The 23268-nt window shown below is 40.2% G+C and overlaps 1 protein-coding gene and 1 non-coding gene across 2 annotated transcripts; both read left to right on the plus strand.

The window, feature by feature from the left end:
• Nucleotides 1-6608: 6608 nt before the first annotated feature.
• Nucleotides 6609-6714, plus strand: LOC112090073. The gene has a single exon (XR_002901432.1). It is a non-coding gene; the product is annotated as a small nucleolar RNA R71 (small nucleolar RNA).
• Nucleotides 6715-10865: 4151 nt separating this feature from the next.
• Nucleotides 10866-17547, plus strand: LOC18026297 (U3 small nucleolar RNA-associated protein 25). The gene is made up of 21 exons (XM_024160423.1): nucleotides 10866-10986; nucleotides 11080-11176; nucleotides 11337-11896; nucleotides 11977-12077; nucleotides 12169-12303; nucleotides 12399-12479; nucleotides 12569-12741; nucleotides 12843-12915; nucleotides 13001-13060; nucleotides 13198-13236; nucleotides 13318-13406; nucleotides 13522-13586; nucleotides 13691-13737; nucleotides 13936-14067; nucleotides 14151-14180; nucleotides 14257-14351; nucleotides 14438-14543; nucleotides 14627-14689; nucleotides 14785-14856; nucleotides 15097-15167; nucleotides 16665-17547. Exons 1-21 carry the CDS (start codon nucleotides 10866-10868, stop codon nucleotides 17545-17547), a joined length of 3093 nt encoding a protein of 1030 aa, XP_024016191.1.
• The last annotated feature ends 5721 nt before the right edge of the window (nucleotides 17548-23268 follow it).

Raw genomic sequence — 23268 nt, forward strand, 5'->3', positions numbered from 1 at the left:
AGAGAACAGGTCGAAATCCCATATCTATAAACCTAGATGTCTTAATCGATTATGAGAGCCCCTTTTGGGAACCCTAAGCCCAACTCGGGATCTACTCAGACATGGCTGAGGTCGACATCATCATTGGTTTTAATAAAAGTAATGAAAAAGAGTAAAGAAAAGAGATGAAGAAAGCTTCTCTATTGATGAAATCGGACTTGAAAAATCTTCTACAAAAATCGCATAAAAACGGCTAAAGGAAAAGGGTTTCTGTAAAGTATGAAGGGTGCTCTCTAAAAACGACCTAAATGACAAGTATTTATAGTCTTCAATACTCCATGGTCTCTAGGGTTCCGGAATTGAGGCTGAGAATGACTTTGAGCTTCAGAAATATGGGCTTTAATTCGGAGCTTGATGGTCGCGGTCGGGAGTGACGTAACCGCGGGGATTTAGTGGTTGGCCGCGGTTGGGAGGCTTCTGACTGCAGGAAATAGGCTGTTGGCCGCGGTCGCGTGACTTGCTGGCCGTCTTCGAGTGGCTCCGGGGCTAATGGAATATCTTGAGATCCTACCGTTGGAATGTCTCCAAACCAAGTGCATTTGAAAGTTGGTTGATTCTTCTATAAGTTGTCCAATTTTGAGGGTGATCAGACGGTGAGAAGGTCTTCATCTCTCCATGAGAGTTCTGACGGTCTGCATTAATCCAAAAGAGGCTTTTGTTCCAATTAGTGCCTCTTTATCCCAAATTACCTGAAAAGTCTTTTAAAATCCGGAAACATAGAAATCCTTTGAAAACCTTTGAAAATGGAGTAAAAACACCTGTAAAAGATATTAAAGTGATCCATAAAAATGGTCAAAATCCGGTGTTATCAACTCCCCCAGACTTAGTCTTTTGTTTGTCTTCAAACAAAACAAAGGCTAAATCTCGGCGAGAGGTTTGAAAACGCAGGAACTAAACAAAATCTCAGAGACCAAACTTCTAGACCAATATCGATCAGTATGCATCAATCGGGAATAGCATAGAAAATTCTCACTAGCAATACAGGCATAACTAGTCCGTTAATCCGTCATGCGGAAATCTATGCACTAAGATCTAACTTCCAGTCAACTAGCTCTTAACATTCATTAAAAATCTCGGTGGTTCTCATCAAAGAAAGTCTAGGCAAGGCAACCTAGGCTAGGTGTCAAAAGGATAATTCTAGGGATAAGGCTTAAAGTGTTTACGGGTTACCTGAAGATCTGGAGGATGCAGGATATTATGCAAAACCGCAAGAGAGAGTGAAGCTGTAGGTATCCACAGTTTTCAGTCACTTTCTTCTTGCCATAGATTCCTGGTCTTCTTCCTCAGGTTCTCTCCTAACTCCCCCAGACTTATTTGTAAATCTTTCAAAACCATAGCTCCTTAAACGAATAGTGGTTGCTTGTTGCTCCACAAATTTTGTCAATCTAAGACTCATTAGGCTTTTTGTTTTCCTCTCTCTTTTCATTCGTTTTTTTTTTTTTTTGAAGAAAGGGAACACCTTTAGATATAGAGTCTTAGAGAGCACGAAATTACCAGTTAATATCTGTCTTGTAAAGCTTTATGAGGTTTCTGATACTCTTCCTTCCCAATTCCATTCAGTCTCGTTTGTGAGTGACTGAAAACTGCGTCGCTCCTCTTCTCTCCGACGTTTTTTCACATATTTGCTGATATAAACTAAAGAGAGAATGCATGAGGATTGAAAACAAGTGTTTTGGGTTTAGGGTATGGTACCAGATAAGGATAAACTGGTTATCTAGGACGACAAAGAGTGGTAAAAGTGAGGGTAAAAGACGTCCTAGATGTGTATGTCGATGCCTGCCTAAAATCAATGATGAGAAAATTAGATGTCAATATTAAGGTCAAATAAAATGAGCTAGTATATCCTGTCAGAAAGAATCTCCATGAATAGAAGTTCTCTGGTGGGAGTTCGTAGTACAAGTACTCTAGCTACCGCCTAGTCTAGTGCTAACCACAAATGAGCTATCATGCGAAGTGTAGAAGTGTGCAGGTCTAAATCATCATAGTTTTGCGTCAAACATTCCTGAAAAATACTTAATGTCGAATAGGTTACATATTAAATTTTAAAAAGTGCTTGAAATTTAAAAGCAAAAGCAAGAAAATGATTAGTACGGATAGACATCCTCCCCCAGACTTAAATCACACTGTCCCCAGTGTGAAAAAGTTGGTGAGAAGATGGTGAATAAAGGCAAAATAAAATAAGATAAAAGAAAAGAAAATGATGATAGAACCGTGATGGTAATGGAGTGCTGGTCAATCACTCATCCTCCGATGTGTCGTCTGCGAACTGGTGCTGCTCCTGTAGGAAGGTGACAATGTGCTCAAAGCGTCGTCCCTGTCTCTCAACTCTGTGCTCCAGATCAGAATGTGTGTGCGATGATGTAGATGATGAGGTGTGGCCGGTCGAAACAGATGACTGAAAGTGAGCACGGGCCGCAGCTGCATCACGTTTTGCCTTGGCCACTATGTATTGGCCAATGGTGAATGGTAGACGAGGTACAGATGGCAGAAAATCATCGGGTTCCGTAGTCCATCGCGGACGTCCTCCGTTACACAATCTCGGAACTGATGGTGAAGGCAAGCTGACTCGGTGCTCCTCACTGCCAGTGCAATACTTGTAACCAAACCTGTCTGGATCAAAAGCGGCACGAGAGATAGTGTGATCGCGAGAGAGATAAAGTAGGTCATACCAGACATCGGGAAGTGGATCATCAGATGAGAAATCGAATCCTACAGCCTGTAGTATCGCTGTAATAGCACTCCCGTAAGCTGGAGTAGCGTCCTCGCAACCATGTAAATCATGCTTCACCTTGACCATGTTCTGTGCTATGATCCAGGCAAAGCAAGCAAGTCGTGGGTCGTCCATAAACGGAATCTGAAGTGTAATGAGCTCAGTCTTCAAAACGCATCCCATGTTGGCTCTAGAGAAAATCGTGTGTGCTAAGAGTTTGTGCACAACTCTCACTGCTGGATGAGTAAGAAGGGCTGACTTGGATCTCCCGCTATCATAGACTCCATGACCCATCTCTCTCCACAAGTTAAGATCGGGTTCATCTTCAAGGTAAATGCCATCGGTGTATAGAAGCTTAAGAGCTTCGCAAAGCTCAGAAATGGTGAGCGAGTAAGGCTGTCCTCGGATAGAGAATGACAGGATGCCATCTGATGCTCTGGGGTTCCTCCTCTTCGTGTGGTGGAGTGTAATAGTTGCTAAGAACTCGCGGACTAGCTCAGGATAAGTCAGAAGGTTCAGCCTCATGTAGGGTCTCTTAAGTGCATCGATGTACCAGATCACATCCTCTCTTATTCCAAGCATCTCAAGTGTATGATAATCAATGCAAGGCGTGGGTTTGATGTTCAAGTTCTTGAAACGTCTTGCATAGTCCACTCTCGGGTTTGTCTCCCTGCCAATGTATCGAATCTGTGGTGGCTCGGGAGCTGCTCGTGTTTCTCTTGAGTGCTGGAGCAATCTCATCACATAGTTTCTTCTTCTCGGTCTAGCTTGGTTCAGCATGTACTCTCCTAGAGTAGCATCATCGCGAATGTCCAGAGCTGTCACCAGTGCGACGGCTTCTTCGGGATCTGGTTTGTTCCATTTTTTTGCAAAACGAAATGATTCTTGGAAAAAGAGTGAATATGGATGCTGATTTTAACACATTAAGATCAGTTATACTAACATTAGTATAAAGAGATTAATTAAAACCATGAGCAAGCAGAATTGACATTAAATCAAAGAAATCAAGTAGTTCATGACTAGATTCGGATTTTTGATGTTCTCAACATAGAAATTTTCTAAAAATCGGTTTTTATGAGCAATTTCCATGTAAAATCTAAAGATTACCCAATACTAATCACTAATCACACAAGACTTAATCAGATTCATCAATTTTGCTGTTCCAAATTCGATTTTTATAAAGCATGTAGAATCTAAATTTCAAAAATCTCAATTCCTTTTAAGCTAGGTGTTAAAAACGAGTTTTAGATAACCTAAAAGGATAATCTATCGCTCTTAAGCTATTTCCACCATCAATAAACAGAGATTTGGGCCTTTTAAGAAAAACCCTAAGTTTTAAAATCAATTAAAAATGGCGAGTTTGAGGTTCATACCTTGCTGGAAAGAGAGATTTGATGGCAGAATTGAAATCAGTTTTGAAAAAGAGTGAGGTTTGGGCCAAGAACCTCTTAAAAAACTTAAGAATTGAAAAATGTATTCTATCTCCTAGATCTCCAAGTCTTTTGGAAGAGAAGAGAAAAAGGAGTTTTGATCCAAAAAGCATGTTTCTTTTCTTTAAAAAGCGTTTTTGTGGCAAAAATGGAAAATTTTCGGGAAATTTTTAAGTTTACGGGAACTTACCTTTCTTGTCTTGCAAATAAGGAAAGTTTAAAACTTACGGAGAATCTTAACATGCTTTACCGGGAATGCTCCGGGAATCACCGGGATTCACCGGGAAACACCAGGTAACACCGGGAAACACCAGGTAACTTCGAAAAGCGGCGGAAATCCGCGTCGTCACCTCAACGACCAACGGCCACGCTCAGGAGACGCGCGACCGCGGTGATTGAGGGCTCGGCCGCGGTCACGTTCACGGTGCCGCGGTCAATGCTCCCTTGGCCGCGGGTCGGTTGGTCGTGACCGCGGCTCTTCCTCCTCCGGCCTTCGTCCAACTTTTAGGTCTTTGTCGGGCCGAGCAGCTAAAAACCTATCCTTTTCTTCTTGGTTTTTCTAATTTTCTGATTTTTTTTTGTTTCTTTTTTTTGTTTTATGAAATATCTGAAACTTAAAAGAAAAAGAAAGCATAAAATTGTAAAAAGGAAAAGAAAACTAAAAGAAAGAGTACCTAAATGGGTTGCCTCCCATTAAACGCTTTTGTTTTAAGTCGTTTAGCTCGACGTAGGCATGAAGAATCAGGCTGATTTGAATGGCACTCCACTTGATGTGCCCTTATCACTTCCGGTAGCTGGAGGTTTTACTTCTTCTCCTTGAGGAGCCGTCTTCTTCCCTTTACTCTTCTTCCGGACGTTAACATTGTTTAAAACCCTTTTTGTGTTTTCGATCAGCTCCTGGATTTGGTCCTCACTAGTTTCTGTTGCATCCGGTGGAATGATGATCTTGATCTTTGCAAAAGCTTTCGGCTTCTCCTTTTCTTACTCTTTTGGCCTGTTTCCTTTGCTTGGAAAATCGTCTAAGATAGTCGGGTAGTACCTTCTGCGATCCACATTGAGGAAAACAGCATGCCGGTTTGCGTGATCGATTACTGCCCCTACGGTAGCTAGGAATGGTCTCCCGAAAATGAGTGGCCTCTCCTTGTCTTTATCCATCTCCAGGACTTGGAAATCAGCTGGAACAATCTTATCTCCCACTAGAACTTGTAGATCATGAATCGCCCCTTCAGTATCTTTTTGAGATGAATCTCCAAAGATAACCTTAACCGTCGATGTCCTTAAGGTTTTTATGCCCAATTTCTTGGCAAATGTCTTTGACATGATGTTGACATTGGCTCCGGAATCGCACAGGCAGTCTGTAAACTTGATTCCTGAAATGAAACATTGGAAAACAAAACGTCCCGGATCATCGGCTTTTGTAAGCCTTTGAAACGGTGATCGTTCAGATACCTTAAATGGTGGCTGCTTGGCATCGACATCTTTTTACAGTGGTACAAAGATTGGGGTTTCTTCTTTCTTTCCATCGGTTCTGGCCTCTTCTTCGGGCAATGTGGTTATGGCGTTGCAAAACCTCTTAGGATTATCTTCAACTCTTCCTGGAAGAACTCCACTTTGCCTCTTCATAGACTCGGCTGTTTGGGCGACTTGTACGTCTAGCTTTTTGACGTGCGAAGATAAAGATTCGAACTTACCGTTCAGATCATTGTACATGCAGTCGACTTTCACGTTCACGTCTTTAGATGCTTTTTTGTTCGTCATAACAAGCTGCTGGATGGACTGTTCAAATCTACCGATTTGTGAAGCTAGCTGGTTCGTCGTGACTCCCTGCTGTTGTACAAATTGATTGTTAAAACCCGTACCTTGGTAGTTATATGGCTGTCGCGGTTGATATGGTACTGTTCCTCTGAAGTTTCCACCTTGAAACTTGTTTTGGAAGGATTTTTGCTGAGGTGGGTAGTACTGATCTTGAGGATTCTCCACATTTGGATTTCGGTAAGAGAGATTGTTGTAATTTGCATTCCGGAAGTTGTTGTTGAAACCATTGTTGGAGCGATTTTGATATGGCACAAGTGCTCCTACATAGTTCACATCTTCTTCTTGAAAGGCTTGATTAATGTGATCGATATCACTAGGTCCTCCATCTTCTGCGCCATTGTTGGTCTCACAAGCATGGGCAATTGTTGCTCTTCAGAAGCTGGCTCATCATGTTCTTCAACTCGATTATCTTCTTGTTGTCTATACCGGTTTGCTTCGTCGATCGATCGTATTCAGGACAATCATTGCTATTGGCTTGAGCCAAATTTTCGATGAGAGCTCTTCCTTGGGCTATCGTCTTTTGTCCAAAATCTCCATTGCTAGCTGTATCAAGTGAAAGTTTGTATTTTGGTTGCAAACCTCGGTAAAATGTGCTTAGCAGGCTTGATCCATGAAATCCATAGTGAGGGCAATCACATTCATACTCCTTGAAATGTTCCCAGGCTTCATAGAAAGATTCACTTGGCCCTTGTTGAAAGTTTGAGATCTTTGTTCTCAACTGATTCAACCTTGACTTAGTATAGAAGTGGTTCAAGAAAGCAGTTTTACATTCTTCCCAATTAGTAATCGATCCTGCAGGCAAAGATTTCAACCAACGGTGAGCTTTATCTGCTAATGAAAAAGGGAACAACTTACACTTTAAATAGTCTGGTGGAACTTGGTTTGTTCTCATCATGCTGCAGATTTCTTCAAAGAGCTTGATATGGTCCATTGGGTGTTCAGAAGGAATTCCATGGAATTGGTTTTGTTTCACCAACGAGATGATTTGAGGCTTGACTTCAAACTCATTCCGGTTCGGAAATGGGACTTGAATTGCAGATCGGTTCTGAAAATTTTGAGTAGGTGCATCAAAATCAGCTATGCGATGGTTTCTGGCTTGTCTTTGGTGTTGAATTGCTTGCTGAACAGGGCGGTTAACGCGCCCATTCGGCTGCATCCCTTGTTGGTCACCATCGGCTGCATTGATGGGTGCTTCAAGGTCTTCACGTTCTTCTCTCTCGCGGTTCTGGTGGTTTCTTGGAGGAACCTCATCCTCCTCTCCATCTTGTCGAGCATGATCACCTCCTCTGTGATCATTCTCTTCATTTTCTCCATGTTCGGACCCATCTTGGTCCATATTTAAAGCTCGGTTAATAGGATCTCCAGGCTGGTCGTCGTTGGCCATTCCTTGTGTTCGTCTAAGTCTTCGAAGTTCTCTTTCGTGTCTGTCTATCTCGTCTAGAATTGGAATGTTTTCTACAGGTCTGCGCCTGGTATTCATGCAATTCAGAAAGAAACAAAAGAAGGGAAAGATAATTCAGAAAAACTTTAAGAAAAAACTAGAGATCAGGTGTCTAGAACAGAAGTTAAAACAAGAAAAATAGCAAAAGGCAGCGAAACAAATCCCCGGCAACAGCGCCAAAAACTTGATGCGTGTCAACTGCGTGAGGGAACAAGTTTTACCCTTAACAAAAACAAATGAAAGCCGCAAGTGCACAGCTAATCAGTTGTAGTATTTAGGGATCGAATCCACAGAGATTTGTGTGCCTGGTATTCTTCTACGGTTTTTGACTTTATGTCTAGACTAGATTGGTTTTAAAGGTTGGTTGTTTGTCACGAATTAAACTAAAACTTAAAGAAAGCAAATAAATCTATCCTAGAAAGCAAGTAGAAAAATCGAATGGAAAGCAAGTAAATATCGAACTAAGGCAATTGAAATGCAGATCTAAATAAGCAAATAAAAATCGATTGGTTTTTAAACTATGACTAAAAATGCTGAGCTTTTGGGAACTCTAAGGGATCATAATCGGTTTTGACACTAGGGTAGATAGTTTGGGATTGACGGATATCGATATATAGGTGGTTCTAGAGCTAGAGTACGGCGGTATGACTACGTCACTGTCGTGATCATAACCAACTGTTTCTCGCAACCCTGACCAGTAGGTTTCCACTCTGGCCCTGGAAGGGAGAGAACGCAAGAGCTGCACAAAACTCGTCAATACTCACGATCTCGCCGCAGGTAGGTTTCCACTCCTACGGAAAAATCGCCTATTTCATTCTAGGGCTGATACTTAATGAAAACTTTCGCAACACTAACTATCTAGATCAGATACTAGGTGATCAATCAAGCATACATGCAATAAGAACAAGAATAAACAGAGAACAGGTCGAAATCCCATATCTATAAACCTAGATGTCTTAATCGATTATGAGAGCCCCTTTTGGGAACCCTAAGCCCAACTCGGGATCTACTCAGACATGGCTGAGGTCGACATCATCATTGGTTTTAATAAAAGTAATGAAAAAGAGTAAAGAAAAGAGATGAAGAAATCTTCTCTATTGATGAAATCGGACTTGCAAAATCTTCTACAAAAATTGCATAAAAACGGCTAAAGGAAAAGGGTTTCTGTAAACAATGAAGGGTGCTCTCTAAAAACGACCTAAATGACAAGTATTTATAGTCTTCAATACTCCATGGTCTCTAGGGTTCCGGAATTGAGGCTGAGAATGACTTTGGGCTTCAGAAATATGGGCTTTAATTCGGAGCTTGATGGTCGCGGTCGGGAGTGACGTAACCGCGGGGATTTAGTGGTTGGCCGCGGTCGGGAGGCTTCTGACCACAGGAAATAGGCTGTTGGCCGCGGTCGCGTGACTTGCTGGCCGTCTTCGAGTGGCTCCGGGGCTAATGGAATATCTTGAGATCCAACCGTTGGAATGTCTCCAAACCAAGTGCATTTGAAAGCTGGTTGATTCTTCTATAAGTTGTCCAATTTTGAGGGTGATCAGACGGTGAGAAGGTCTTCGTCTCTCCATGAGAGTTCTGACGGTCTGCATTTATCCAAAAGAGTCTTTTTGTTCCAATTTGTGCCTCTTTATCCCAAATTACCTGAAAAGTCTTTTAAAATCTGGAAACATAGAAATCCTTTGAAAACCTTTAAAAATAGAGTAAAAACACCTGTAAAAGATATTAAAGTGATCCATAAAAATGGTCAAAATCCGATGTTATCATCTGGCGGCAAAAGTCTTACAAGGACGTTATTTCAATGAAAGTAATTTCCTTAATGCAACAAGGAAAAGAAAGGACTCGTAGCTGGAAATCTCTACTACAGGGGAAAGAATTACTTCGCAAAAGGGTAAGATTCATTGTTGGAGATGGTTCTTTCATCAATATATGGAAAGATCCATGGCTGCCTACTCATCCTCCACGTCCACCTCAACCACGACACGAGATTGATGAGTCTATACTGATGAGCGATCTTTTTGATTAAAGAAACGGAAGGTGGAATGAACAGCAGGTTAGAGCTCTATTTCGAGATGAGGATGTGAATATCATCCTCTCTTTAAGGATCACTTCTACTGCTAAGAAAGATCTACTAGGGTGGCATTATACAGAAGACGGAATTTATACAGTTAAATCCGGTTATTGGCTTAGCACTTACTTGCCAGATAATGAGCCACCACGACCACCACAAGGAGATGTATTACTAAAGAACAAAGCATGGAAAATTAGAACGGCCCTAAAAATAAAACATTTCCTATGGAAATTACTTTCTAATGCTTTGGGAATGGGAGAATCTCTAAAACAGAGGCACATCACGCCTGATTCAGTGTGCAAAAGATGCTTTCAAGAAGAAGAAACGGCTAAACATCTGTGTTTTGACTGTGACTATGACCAAAGGGTGTGGCGAAACTCTGGAATGTCAAACCGAATTCTGCTGGACCATGGGGAAAGTCTTGAATCAAAGATAGAAGTTTGCCTCTCATGTAATATCATCACAGCCCTATCTGCCCTCAAACATTTACCATTATGGACCCTATGGAGACTATGGAAAAGCAGAAACTCTTTGCTGTACCAACAACAATAAATTCCTTGGCGCCAAACCTTAAGACTTGCAAAACAAGACACTGCTGAGTGGTTGAATATTGAGTCACAAATTTCATAAACACTGTCGGATCTTAGAACACCAAGACAAACGGAGGGCAATTCAGAAAGATGGGGAAAGCCGCCACAAGGTTTTACCAAGTGCAACTATGATGGATCTTTCTATAGTCAAGATATCCCAGCCAAAGCCGGCTGGATTTTAAGAAATGAAAGAGGACAGTATTGTGGATCAAGTCAAGCCAGAGGATGCAAAGTCAACCGAGCAATTGAACCGTGAATTAATTATGGCTATGCAACATTGTTGGAGCAAGGGATTAAAAAGGATAAATTTTGAAGGCAATAACCAATCGGTTGTGGAGCTACTTAAGGGGAAAAGGTTAAACTTTAGCCTTTATAATTGGATAAGAGAGGTCAAATTCTGGCAACAAAGATTTGAAGAAGTTCATTTCACTTGGATCAACAGGAAATGAAATAGAGTAGCAGATGCATTGGCAAAATCTCAAATTCCCTCTAATGATCTCTATTTCCATCATTTCTACGTACCATATGTAATATATGATGCTTTGCATTATGATTATGTAAACATTCGTTAAAAAACAAAAAGAAAGAAAACAAAAAAAAAATGCAACTTTCCTTTTTTCCATGGAAGGTACAGTACATAAAACCGACTTTTTTTTTTTAAACCCCTTTTTCTCAAAAAAAAAAAAAAAAAAAAAACAAAACAAAGATATAAATCCCTAATTTCGGAGACAGTTTGAATTAGTCTCTGTGTGGCACTTAGCTTCCCTCGATGGCTCCAAACTCTACTCGAGTGCTGAAGAGGCACATGCCACGGGAAAATTTGGACAAGAAACAGGATACGAACAAGAAGTGTAAAACTCTTGTTTACAATCCTCCGACTGAGTATCTAGGTATCTTAATTAGTTCGTCGTCATGGTTATTTTTTGCAAGTGATTCACAGATTGTTTCCGCAACTCAAAATAAAAATCATTTGTGTATTGTAGATTCATCATCGATTTACAGAGAACCAACAACGTACAATAATTTACTGGCATCTCTCGGTTTATCTAACAAGGTTGTTGCTGATATGAACAAAAGAAGGTACTTTTGTACAATGTGTTAACAAGTTCAAAATATTTAGTTTGCTGAAATCTGGAACTCTCTGTTATAGTGGTTACATTCTTGTTCCTCTGTGGAACTTTATCCTTAAACTCTTTTCAAATTTTGTTATCTTTTAAGTTTCTTGCAAATCGTTTAACAGGCAGAGAGAGGAGGAAGGTAAAAGCGACACAGAAGGAGATGATGACGATGACGAAGAAGAGGAACGAGATGACATGGTTGTTCAGACTATTGGTGATCTTAATCATACTTCTTGTAAAGGGGCTGATCAGGAAAATCTTGGAGATCATACTGAGAACACAGAGAAGGAGAAGAATGATTATCATAGTGAGGAAGAAGAAGATTTCGAGGATTGTGAAACGGATGAGGAGGAGCAAGAGTTGAATACCGATGGCCAATCTTCTGTAGATGCTTCTTCTTCATTTACTAGTGCATTTAGTGATCACCTTAGTCACAAATTATCAAGTCAAGAAGTGGAAACTTTACCAAAAGGCAACTGGAAGTTTAAATGGGAAGCACCTGCCATTGACATACCAAATTGCATGTGGAAAGGAACAAGACAAAATTTTCTTGATGTATGTGTCCAGAGTGATGCAACATACGGACTCAAGCCAAAGTTATTTAAGCACTGGCTTCAATTATACGATAAATCTGGAGGAAAAGATTTCAACTCATCTAAAAGGAGAAGACTATTCTCCATTTGTAAGTATGATCAGACCTTTTTTCTCAAATTCTTTTGTATTATTATGGCTCTGTCATTGATTATAATATTAATTTTCTAGGCAACAGCTATCAGGATATTTTGCATTCTAACAAGAGACCCTTTTATAATGGAGGCCTTAACGAAGACTCAAGTGCCATGGACGCATACATTATGCATTCTGTGTGTGCACACTTTTTATTCCTTCTTATAAAGCCATTTCATGATTGCTTTTCTCCAAGATTTCTTGAATTCATTTTTGTTCAATATGCAGTTGAATCACATTTTTAGAACTAGAGATCTTGTCAACACGAATGAAAGCATAATTTCCAAGCATAGAGAGACGTTGTCCGAAGAGGAAATTCTTTCCAATGGTAGGTTTTTAGACCAAGGATTTACTCGTCCAAAGGTGTGACCCCCTTCTCCTTTTGTGCTTTATGAGTTTCAAATCTGTTGTTGTTCGCATTTTGCCAAATTGGTCTTACGTTTATTGTATATACCCAGGTACTTATCCTACTACCATTCAGGAGTATAGCCTTTCGCGTTGTTAAGAGGCTCATACAACTAACTCCAGAATCTCAAAGGGTATACAAACTCATGAAATTATTTAAGTCATTTGCTGATTATGTCTTGAGTTGCCTATGTTCTCTTCTAATGACATTTATTGATATCAGGTAAATGTAGAACACCTTGACCGGTTTAATGCTGAGTTTGGATGTGAAGACGATTCTGATGAGTGTGATGGGAACTCAATAACTCGAAAGCCTTCAAAGCCTTGTGATTGGCAAACCCTTTTTGGTGAGGGGAACAATGATGATTGTTTTATGTTGGGCATTAAGCATACAAGGTACATTATCTTTAGCCTACATCATTCACATTGCAGTGCATGCTTCCTGTTTGTAATTTGGTTGTTGGCTGAGACTTGTGTCGATCTCTTGTTGATTCTAGGAAGAGCATTAGGCTGTATGGTGATTTCTATTCCTCGGACATCATTATTGCTTCCCCTCTCAAGTTACTTATGGTAGGTACTCTTTTGCAAGTTATAATTTTAGTTGTGTAAATCCTCTTGATCGATTCAGTCTCTTATCACTTTTCACTCTTTCTAGGCCATTGGTCTAGCAGAAGAAAACAAGGACCTGGATGTTGATTATCTTTCCTCAATCGAGGTATTTGTTTTATCATTGCGTAAAGAAGATATTATATATATATATATATACATATATAATTAGTCTACTGTCGTTATATCTCTGAAACCTGGTCTATTCTGAAATTACTGATATTTTCATTTGACATGTGGATGCAGGTTTTGGTTATCGATCATGCAGACATAATATCTATGCAGGTATATGTTTTGTGAGAGTTTGCAAAGATGGATTATTATTATGACTTCTTTCTTATATTCTTCATTATATTGATGTTTCAGAATTGGCGGTTCCTTGAAACAGTCGTCGACCACTTAAACAGATTGCCATCAAAACAACATGGTACCAATGTCATGCGAATCCGGCCATTGTAAGTACTTCTTCTGACTTCATAAAGTTTTTCATTCTTCTCTATAATACGTTTTATGTGTTCCAAGATCCCCAACTACTTGTAAGAATCTCGATAAAAATTGTCTTATGTTTAGGTATCTCGATGGACATGCACGGTTCTATCGGCAGTCAATAGTTCTAAGCTCTTATTTAACCACAGGTGTTGTTTTCATATAAAGTCTTCGTTTTTGCTATATTCTCCATAACCCTTGACTATGGTGAAGTTCCTAAACTCGTACTAACTCAAAAATTATTTCATTTCAGATATCAATGCTCTATTCAATCACCATTGCTTGAACTATAAAGGAAAGGTGGGAATTTTTTTCTATTGTTTAGTATATTATATGCTCTATCAATGCCTTTGTCCTGTTAACATTCCTCTACTTGCTCAGAAAGGGTTCCACAGCATAGATTATCAGATTTAAGTCACTTTAGAAACAACATTCTATGATATGAATATTTGAATTAAAATTGTCCCATGCATCACACTTTTAGTTGAATCAATGCAGATGAAGCTTGCGTGTGAATACAAAGGTGTTCTTCAGGAAGTATTGCTCCCTGTCGAGCAGATTTATGGAAGATTCGATGCAGACTCCGTGGACCATGCTAACGATGCACGTCTTGAATATTTTACCAAAAAGGTCTAGTTCATTTCTTGTTTCCGTAACCACTGAAACTAGGGTCAATACAATATTTTCTGATTTCATTCTTCTTTTTGGTTTAGATATTCCCAAAGATTAAAGATTCTGCTCAGGTACTCCCATCATTCAAAGGGTGAACTATTTTGATATGTACCCATACTTTAATTTGCCATATAATCCTGTTTGTAGGGAGGAGTAATGATCTTTATGAATTCTTACTTCGAGCTCGTCATGCTAAGAAGCTTTTTGAAGTCGCAGAATGCCTCTTTCTGTGTTCTTGGAGAGTGAGACCAAATTCTTTTTTCCCCTATTCTGAAGTTGCTGTCTTATAGTTATCTGTATTTATCAATATATTGACTCTCGTTTTCAGATATACAGAAAAAGAGGGTAAATCCAAAGCACGACAAGAGTTTTTTGAAGGGAACAAAAAGATCATAATTTACACTGAGAGAGCATACTTCTATTGGAGATACAAGGTTATTTATTATCTTTGATCTTTTGATTAGTTTTTATTTTATAAATACAATTCTTGATCAATTTCTGGCTTCTCGGGTTTCAGATCCGCGGCATAAAGAAGTTGATTTTCTATTCTCTTCCGGAACGGAAGGAGTTTTACCCTCAGGTTTGACTTAAGAGCATCTTACTTGCGACACAAGGCATAATTATCAAGGAGAATTAAGACAGTCGGATCTCATTATTTCTAGGTTTAACTTGCAGATAATGAACATGCTTGAAGAATCACATGACATGATGTCCACTGCGCTCTTTTGTCGATTTGATCAGCTCAAGGTAACTAAATAACTCTCATTTTACAATCTTTTGATTGTTTTTTAAAACACTAATGAGAGCCATAAACAGTGATATATTCTCTTAGAGATCAATCACAGAGGAATATCTCACAGAGAGTATTGTTGATATATATATGCCCCCTAAATAAGAGTTGGCTCTCTCAGTAGCACCAATCTGATGAGTGAGTTTCTGATATGTTAAGTGTTGTTATCTGAATCCAATGTGATGGTTTATTTGCAGATGGAAAGGATCGTTGGGCATGCTTCAGCAAAGAGAATGATCAGTTCTGAGAAGAGCAGCTTTTGCTTTCGGTAGTAGAGTGGAGTGATTAAGACTACAAATTAATTTATATATTGGTGTAACGACAAATGTTGCTGCTCAAACCTCCCCTCCCCCTTTTTTTTTTGGTATTCTGCCATTTTATATGGTCAAATACATTAACCGGTTCAAACCGATTTAAGTGAAACCCCAATCTTTAAACAATAATTAAATTGATTTAGTTTCATGTGTTATAAACAAATGGACTTCTAATAACCGGCCCATTAACCATCAGGTTAATTTCTCATGGCCCATTAGGGTTTCTGATACATTAGTTATGTAATGTATATATACACTGCTTATGGAAACAATAAGATAAGAGTTTTTTCCCTTAATACGTTATCAGCACGAAGCTCAACTTCAAACGATCATATCTCTCAAAATACAAGGAGTTAGAAGGCGATCTACATATCATTTTGAAGCCCTGGAAGAGAAGAATCTAGTGGTGAAAACCGCTCCTCAATCCGACACCAGACGCGCCCTCAAGACTCAAAACAATCGGCGCTGTCCCACCTTAGCGGGTGATTCTTTCCAAGCGGTGGTTCCTCCATTGTAGCAGCTGTTCGTCCTCCCTTCTGGCCATCATTCTCAGGAGTTTCCAGTAGATATCTGTGGTCTTTAGCTCCCAGATCATAAGCCGGTCAGAAATCCATTTGGCGAAAAGATATGCAAGACAATATGGATATCATTGTGGATAGTGGATCGAGCCACACCATTCTAAAAGACAAGAATTACTTCATAAATTTAGTAATCAAAACCGCAAACAAACCGATCCTCTTTCTTCTTGTCAAAACCCTAATTGGTTTTATTTTTCCTAATCGGCTTTATCATATAAAACCTAAACCCTAATGCTTTGTTTAAATCCTAAACCGATCGGTTATTTATCTTAGATCCGATCCTTGAAAACCCTAAAATCGGTCCATGCAAGCTCCTAAATCCTAAACCAATCGATCCCTTAAACTCTAAACCAATCGATCCACCTAAACCGTTTATAAACTGATAAATTCTAATCCTAAATCGATAAGGTTTAAGTTTAAACCGATCGGTTTTTCCTAATAAAAATTAAACCCTAGCAAATCCGTTTAGTTTAATCCCTTAACCGATTAATAACCCTAATAACCGGTTTCCAAAATTAAATCTAATTTAACCGGTTTTGTTGTTTAATCGATCAATCCGATCTCTAGATTGCCTAAACCCTAAACCCTTAAAAAAAAAAAAAAAAAAAAAAAAAAAAAAAAAAAACCAATGTTTATCTATTAGAGCTAAATTTGGAAACCCTAGTAAACCGGCTAGGCTATAAACCCTAAGGTTCGATTTTAGAGTTCCCTTATATAGCAAGTTTCCTAAAATAGCAAGTTTCCTGAAATGGAAAGTTTTCCCAAGAATACCTTAAATCCCTTATTCCAATGATCATAGTCTCATACTATTGATTATTTAACATAAATTATTTAACTAAACCTTGACACCAAGATCTACCTCAACTCAAAAAGTCTGGGTGAATGCATCAAAGATCCCAACACCGCGACTCAAACAGAACGGTACTCGGCGATATTTATTATCCGCCATCACCTCGCTGAGTCTCTCAAGCAACAATACCTCACTCTTGAGGATCCACTCGAACTTTGGGTGGCACTGAAAAAGCGATATGACCATCAGAAAACGGTCATACTGCCCCAAGCCAAGTTCGACTGGAAGAACCTACGGTTCGAAGATTTCAAATCCGTCGAAGAATTCAATTCCAAACTCTTTCGGATAGTTGCACTCATAAAACTATGTGGCGAGGAGGTCACTGATAAGGATATGCTAGAGAAAACATTCTCTACTTTTGGTACTCCCAATGTTGTTCTCCAACAACAATACCGTGCCATGAATCATAGCACCTATGAGGATTTGATATCTTGCTTACTGCTTGCTGAGAAGAACAATCAGCTTCTGTTGAGGAACAGTGCCATGCGGCCTCCAGGATCAGCCCCATTGCCAGAAGGAACCAGAAAAGAGTCCAACTTCGTCCAACGTAACAGATCCTCAGATCGTGGACGTGGACGTGGAAATGGACATGGACTGCGCGGCAAAGGACGCGGTAGACCGAACCAAGATAACCGACCTAACCTCAGTTTTGGTCGGGGTAAGGGTCGTGGTATCAACAAACCGACCCAAAGAGGCAGTTCATCTAGACCAACTCCTTGCTCAAGATGCGGAATGACTAATCATTGGGTCAAGATCTGCCGTACTCCCAAATATCTTGCTGAGCTCTACCAGAAGTATGGGAAAGATAATCATGAGGCTAACCTGGTTCATCAAGTCAATGAAAATGACTCAAAGGATGATAAGATTGATGGCATGGATTATGAGCTCTCCGACCTCCTTGATTGATCTCAAAAATCTGAATTTGTTTTTCATTACTCCTTAAACTTTTATCTTTTGTTTTTTGGGATTTATTGTCTTTACTTTGGATTTTTAAAACCTTTTGCTTTTACATTTTAATTTATGGAGTAATGTTTTATTTACATCTCATTTTTGCATGTTATTGAATTATAATTCTTGTTTAATAAAGATATGCAAGACAATATGGATATCATTGTGGATAGTGGATCGAGCCACACCATTCTAAAAGACAAGAATTACTTCATAAATTTAGTAATCAAAACCGCAAACATTAGCACTATAGCGGGTAGTTCGAGCCTAATAGAGGGCCATGGCCAAGCTAATGTGTTGTTATCAAATGACACATATCTAGACATCTCTGATGCCTTATACTCACCCAGTTCTAAGAGAAACCTATTGAGTTTCAAAGACATAAGATTGAATGGTTTCCATATCAAAACTCAGGATGAAGGGAACAAAGAGTTTTTAATTATCACTAAAATGATAAATGGCCATAAACAAGTTTTTGAAACTATACCCGCCGTATCTACTGGCATTTACCATGCTAAAGTCAGTATGATTGAGGCTAATGCTGCTATCAAAGCACGGTTTTTAGATTACACTATTTGGCATGATCACCTGGGTCATCCCGGTGCGAACATGATGCGTAAATTAGTCCAGAATTCTAAAGGGCACAGCCTTAAACCAAATGGTATTTTCCCTCAGCACCTCAAGTGCACAGCTTGCTCACAAGGGAAACTGATTACCCGACCTTCACCAGTCAAAGTGTCTAAAGAGACCTTGAACTTTCTGGAAAGAATCCAAGGAGACATATGTGGACCAATTCACCCACCTTGTGGGACATTCAGATATTTCATGGTCCTCATTGACGCATCGACCCGCTGGTCGCATGTCTGTCTGCTCTCTTCTAGGAACCAGGCTTTTGCTAGGTTATTGGCCCAAATCATCAGATTATGAGCCCATTTTCCAGACTTCCCATTAAAGATTATACGTCTTGATAATGCTGGTGAATTCACTTCCCAAGCGTTTAATGAATATTGTATGTCCATGGGGGTAAGTGTTGAACATCCCGTTCCACATGTCCATACACAAAATGGATTAGCTGAATCCTTCATTAAACGAATTCAATGGGTTGCTAGACCATTACTCATGAGGTCACAACTCCCGGTCTCAGCTTGGGGACACGCAGTCTTACATGCCGCTGAACTAATACGCATACGACCATCTAGTGAGCACAAATATTCACCATCCCAATTGCTAACGGGTCATGAGCCAGACGTCTCCCATATTAAAACATTTGGGTGTTAAGTCTATGTACCCATTGCACCACCACAGGACTAAAATGGGACCTCAAAGGAGGATGGGAATATATGTTGGTTTTGATTCTCCCACCATCATAAAATATCTCGAGCCAACTACAGGAGATCTGTTTAAAGCCAGATATGCAGATTGCCGATTTGATGAATCGGTATATCCTAGATTAGGTGGTGAAACAGACAAGCTGGTAAAAGAACTTTCATGGAATCAAACATCCACACAATGGCAAGATCCTCGAACTCTAGAATGTGATTCAGAGGTCCAAAGAATTATACATTTACAAAAGCTAGCTAATCAATTGCCAGATTCCTTTGCTGACCCGAACAAAGTTACCAAATCGTACATACCAGCTTGTAATGCACAGTACGAATAGATGTCCCCTCAGGGAAAAGTCAAGTTGCTACAGAGTCTGACGCACGTAAGAAACGTGGCAGACCACCAGGTTCTAAAGATAAGAATCCCCAGAAATCAAAGAAAGGTGCAATGATTGAAACCGGGATTCAAGAGAACACGGATACAGCCTCAGCTGATACTTACCCTATCGAACCATCTCAAGAGGTTTGGGACGCCAAAACTCAAGGTTCTGAAGGGATTGATAATAATGAGATCTCAATCAATTATATCATATTCGGTTCTCTATGGAACAGAAAAGATGTCGACATCAATGAAACTTTTGCATACAAGGTAGCACTTGAGATTGCGCACACGCAAGAGGATCTAGAACCCACGTCTATAATTGAGTGCACTCGTAGATCAGATTGGCTGAAATGGAAAGAAGCCATAAACGTGGAGTTGAATAGTTTAAAGAAACGGAATGTGTTTGGTCCGATCTTAAGGACACCATTCGATGTTAAACCAGTGGGAAACAAATGGGTCTTTGTGCGTAAAAGAAACGAACTCGGCGAAGTCGTTAGACACAAGGCACGCCTTGTAGCACAAGGATTCTCACAGAGACCCGGAATCGATTATGAGGAGACTTATTCTCCAGTGGTGGATGCAACTACATTTCGATTCCTCATAAGTCTGGCCATAAGAGAAAACTTAGATTTGCGGTTAATGGATGTTGTAACCGCATATCTTTATGGACCACTGGACAGTGAAATCTATATGAGATTACCAGATGGTATTGAGCTCAAAGATAAGCATGCATCTCGTGATAAACACTGCATTAGGCTGAACAAATCCTTATATGGACTGAAACAAAGCGGACGTATGTGGTATAACCGGTTAAGCGAATATCTCATCAGAGAAGGCTACGAAAACGATCCGATCAGTCCATGCATCTTCATCAGAAAATATCAAAACAAAGGATTTGTAATCATAGCAGTATACGTGGATGACTTGAACATCCTCGGAACATCTGGTGAAATCGCCCAAACAGTTGAATGCTTAAAAGCAGAGTTTGAAATGAAAGACCTAGGCAAAACTAAATTCTGTTTGGGATTACAACTTGAGTACGTCAATGACGGAATCCTTGTGCATCAATTGGCATACACTGAAAAGGTACTCAAGAGATTCAATATGGACCAGGCCCACCCATTAACCAGCCCAATGGTTGTGAGGAGCCTTGGATTGGATAGTGATCCATTCGGTCCAAAGAAGGACGATGAAGAAATCCTCGGTCCTGAAATGCCATACCTCAGTGCCATAGGAGCATTAATGTACTTGGCTAGTCACACTAGACCAGACATCTGCTTTGCTGTGAGCCTCTTAGCTCGCTTTAGTTCGTGTCCAACTCAAAGGCACTGGAACGGTATTAAGCACATCCTTAGATACCTTCAAGGTACTAAGGACTTGGGATTATTTTATTCTAACCATAACAAGGATGGTCTAGTTGGTTTTGCTGATGCAGGATATTTGTCAGATCCGCACTGTGCCCGGTCTCAAACCGGTTATGTTTTCACGCATGGAGGAACAGCCATATCTTGGAGATCCATGAAGCAGACTATTGCCGCTACCTCATCCAACCATGCGGAAATCTTGGCCATTCACGAAGCTAGTAGAGAGTGTGTTTGGTTGCGGTCCATGACTCAGCATATCCGATCAGATTGTGGTATGGACGAAGATAAGGAGCCTACGGTGATGTATGAAGACAATGCAGCTTGTATCGCTCAACTCAAGGACGGCTACATCAAAGGTGACCGGACAAAGCATATTCTGCCCAAATTCTTCTTCACTCATGAGCTACAGAAGGATGGTCAGGTCAAGGTTCAGCAAGTCCGATCAAGCGAAAATTCAGCCGATCTATTCACTAAATCATTACCGACTTCTACACTCCGGAAGCTCATTCATCAGATAGGAATGCGTAGACTTAGAGATCTACAGTGATGCCTAAACCAGGGGGAGTAATGCGTGTTGTACTCTTTTTCCTTCACCATGGTTTTTCCCACTGGGTTTTCCTGGTAAGGTTTTAATGAGGCAACGTTCCCCAGCGCATTATAGAGATCCCGGTTTTGTGACAGGCACGGTTACCTTGTCCAAGGGGGAGTGTTATAAACAAATGGACTTCTAGTAACCGGCCCATTAACCATCAGGTTAATGTCTCATGGCCCATTAGGGTTTCTGATACATTAGTTATGTAATGTATATATACACTGCTTATGGAAACAATAAGATAAGAGTTTTTTCCCTTAATATCATGTTCTTTTTAAAAAAAAATGAAAGACTTGATTATAAAAGATGTTTCAAAGATCTCTTTTGACTCGTTCACAATATTAGCAATATATATATATTTATTGAGTGCTAAATCACATGATTGTGAAGATAGATAGAACATGGCATCGCTAACAATTGAATGCGATATCCTCTTTGGCTCAAACCTGAAAAGTGAAGGTCCTGGTGAATTCTCAGGTTCATACGATATTCTATTGAGGATAATATCGAATATATGGCATATCTTGGTGAATATCACATATTGTAATATTTTTATATCTTGTATTAGGGTTAGCTAAGATCGGCTACAGCTTGTATAAATACTCTTGTTTGTGATTGAATAAACTCAAGTCGTTCTCTAAATTCACATGGTATCAGAGCAGAGATCAAACTAGGGTTTTTCTTAATTGTTCTCTGTTTCTCGTGTTGAGCGACACAAATTTAGAAAAAAAGTTATTCTTTTTCTCTTCGAGTTTCTCTTTCTCCGGTAGTGTACGGTTACAATGGCGGATGAAACAAGTGTTTCTAATGTTGGAGGAGACAACTCGGTGGTACGATCTGGTGAAACTGTTGCAAAACAAGGTGACACCACGATAGTTTCGCCGTACTCGATCTTCTCGTCGGATAATCCCGGTGCCATGATTACCTCCGTTCAGTTAAAATGAGATAATTACAATGAATGGGCTATGGAGATGTTGAACGCCCTTCAAGCTAAGAAGAAGACTGGTTTTATTGATGGTACGTTGCCAAAACCAGCTCACGACAGCGGTGATTTGGAGTCTTGGCTGAGTGTGAACTCGATGATATTAGGTTGGATCAGAACTTCGATTGAACCGCAAGTTCGTTCCACAGTAACTTTTATCTCAGATGCACACAAACTCTGGGAAAATTTGAAGAAGCGTTTTGACGTGGGCAACAAGGTTCGAGTTCATCAGTTGATGGAACAGGTTGCGTCTTGTCGTCAGAATGGACAGGCGGTGATCGACTATTATGGTCGTATGGCTAAGATGTGGGAGGAGCTCCAGACCTACAAGCCTCCTCCGGCTTGTACTTGCTCAGCGGCTGCAGCCTATGAGAAAGAAAGGGAAGATGAACGTGTCCATCAGTTCATCATGGGTCTTGATGAGGCAAGGTTCGGTAATGTGGTTACTGCGATCATTGAAGCAGATGACTTACCAGATTTGGGCAAGGTCTATGCTAAGGTGATCAGAGAGGAAGCAAGTCTCAACTCTGCCAAGTCTCGGGAGCAGCAGCAACAAGAAGCGGTGGGTTTTGTGACTCGACGTGAGCCACAAAACAGCGATCAGTCTGGTTCAGTTCCTCGTTTTGATGCTGGTGGAGTTGGCGTGAATGGAAATCGCGGGAAGGATCGAGTGTGTACTCATTGTGGGAGACAAGGTCATGATAAAACTACTTGTTGGCAGCTGGTCGGGTTTCCAGAGTGGATGAACAATAGAGGCGGTCGTGGTGGAAGTAGAGGTGCATGAGGAGGCCGTGGGGGTTTTGGCCAAGGTCGTGGCTCTGCTAATGCAGCACATGCAACCAGTCCTAACGTGGGTACGACTCCGAAGCTTACACCGGAGCAGTGGAAGGCAATAACACAGATCATTCATGAAGGCAAGCCGAGTGGATCATCTGAGAAGTTGTCTGGTAAGAGTTATGGTGATGTGATAATCGATACAGGAGCATCACATCATATGACCGGTGATTTTTCATTACTAGTCGAAGTAAAGAACACAG

The sequence above is a fragment of the Eutrema salsugineum genome, unplaced genomic scaffold (assembly GCF_000478725.1).
Source record: "Eutrema salsugineum unplaced genomic scaffold, Eutsalg1_0 scaffold_11, whole genome shotgun sequence".
In the NCBI taxonomy this organism is placed as follows: domain Eukaryota; kingdom Viridiplantae; phylum Streptophyta; class Magnoliopsida; order Brassicales; family Brassicaceae; genus Eutrema; species Eutrema salsugineum.

What these genes read in the sequence shown, in the direction of transcription:
- LOC18026297 (XM_024160423.1), top strand. Translation starts at nt 10,866, where the DNA reads ATGGCTCCAAACTCTACTCGAGTGCTGAAGAGGCACATGCCACGGGAA. An exon ending in CAGACATAATATCTATGCAG is followed by an intron (nt 13,237 to 13,317) that starts GTATATGTTTTG and finishes TTGATGTTTCAG; the next exon opens with AATTGGCGGTTCCTTGAAAC. An exon ending in AAGCTCTTATTTAACCACAG is followed by an intron (nt 13,587 to 13,690) that starts GTGTTGTTTTCA and finishes ATTTCATTTCAG; the next exon opens with ATATCAATGCTCTATTCAAT.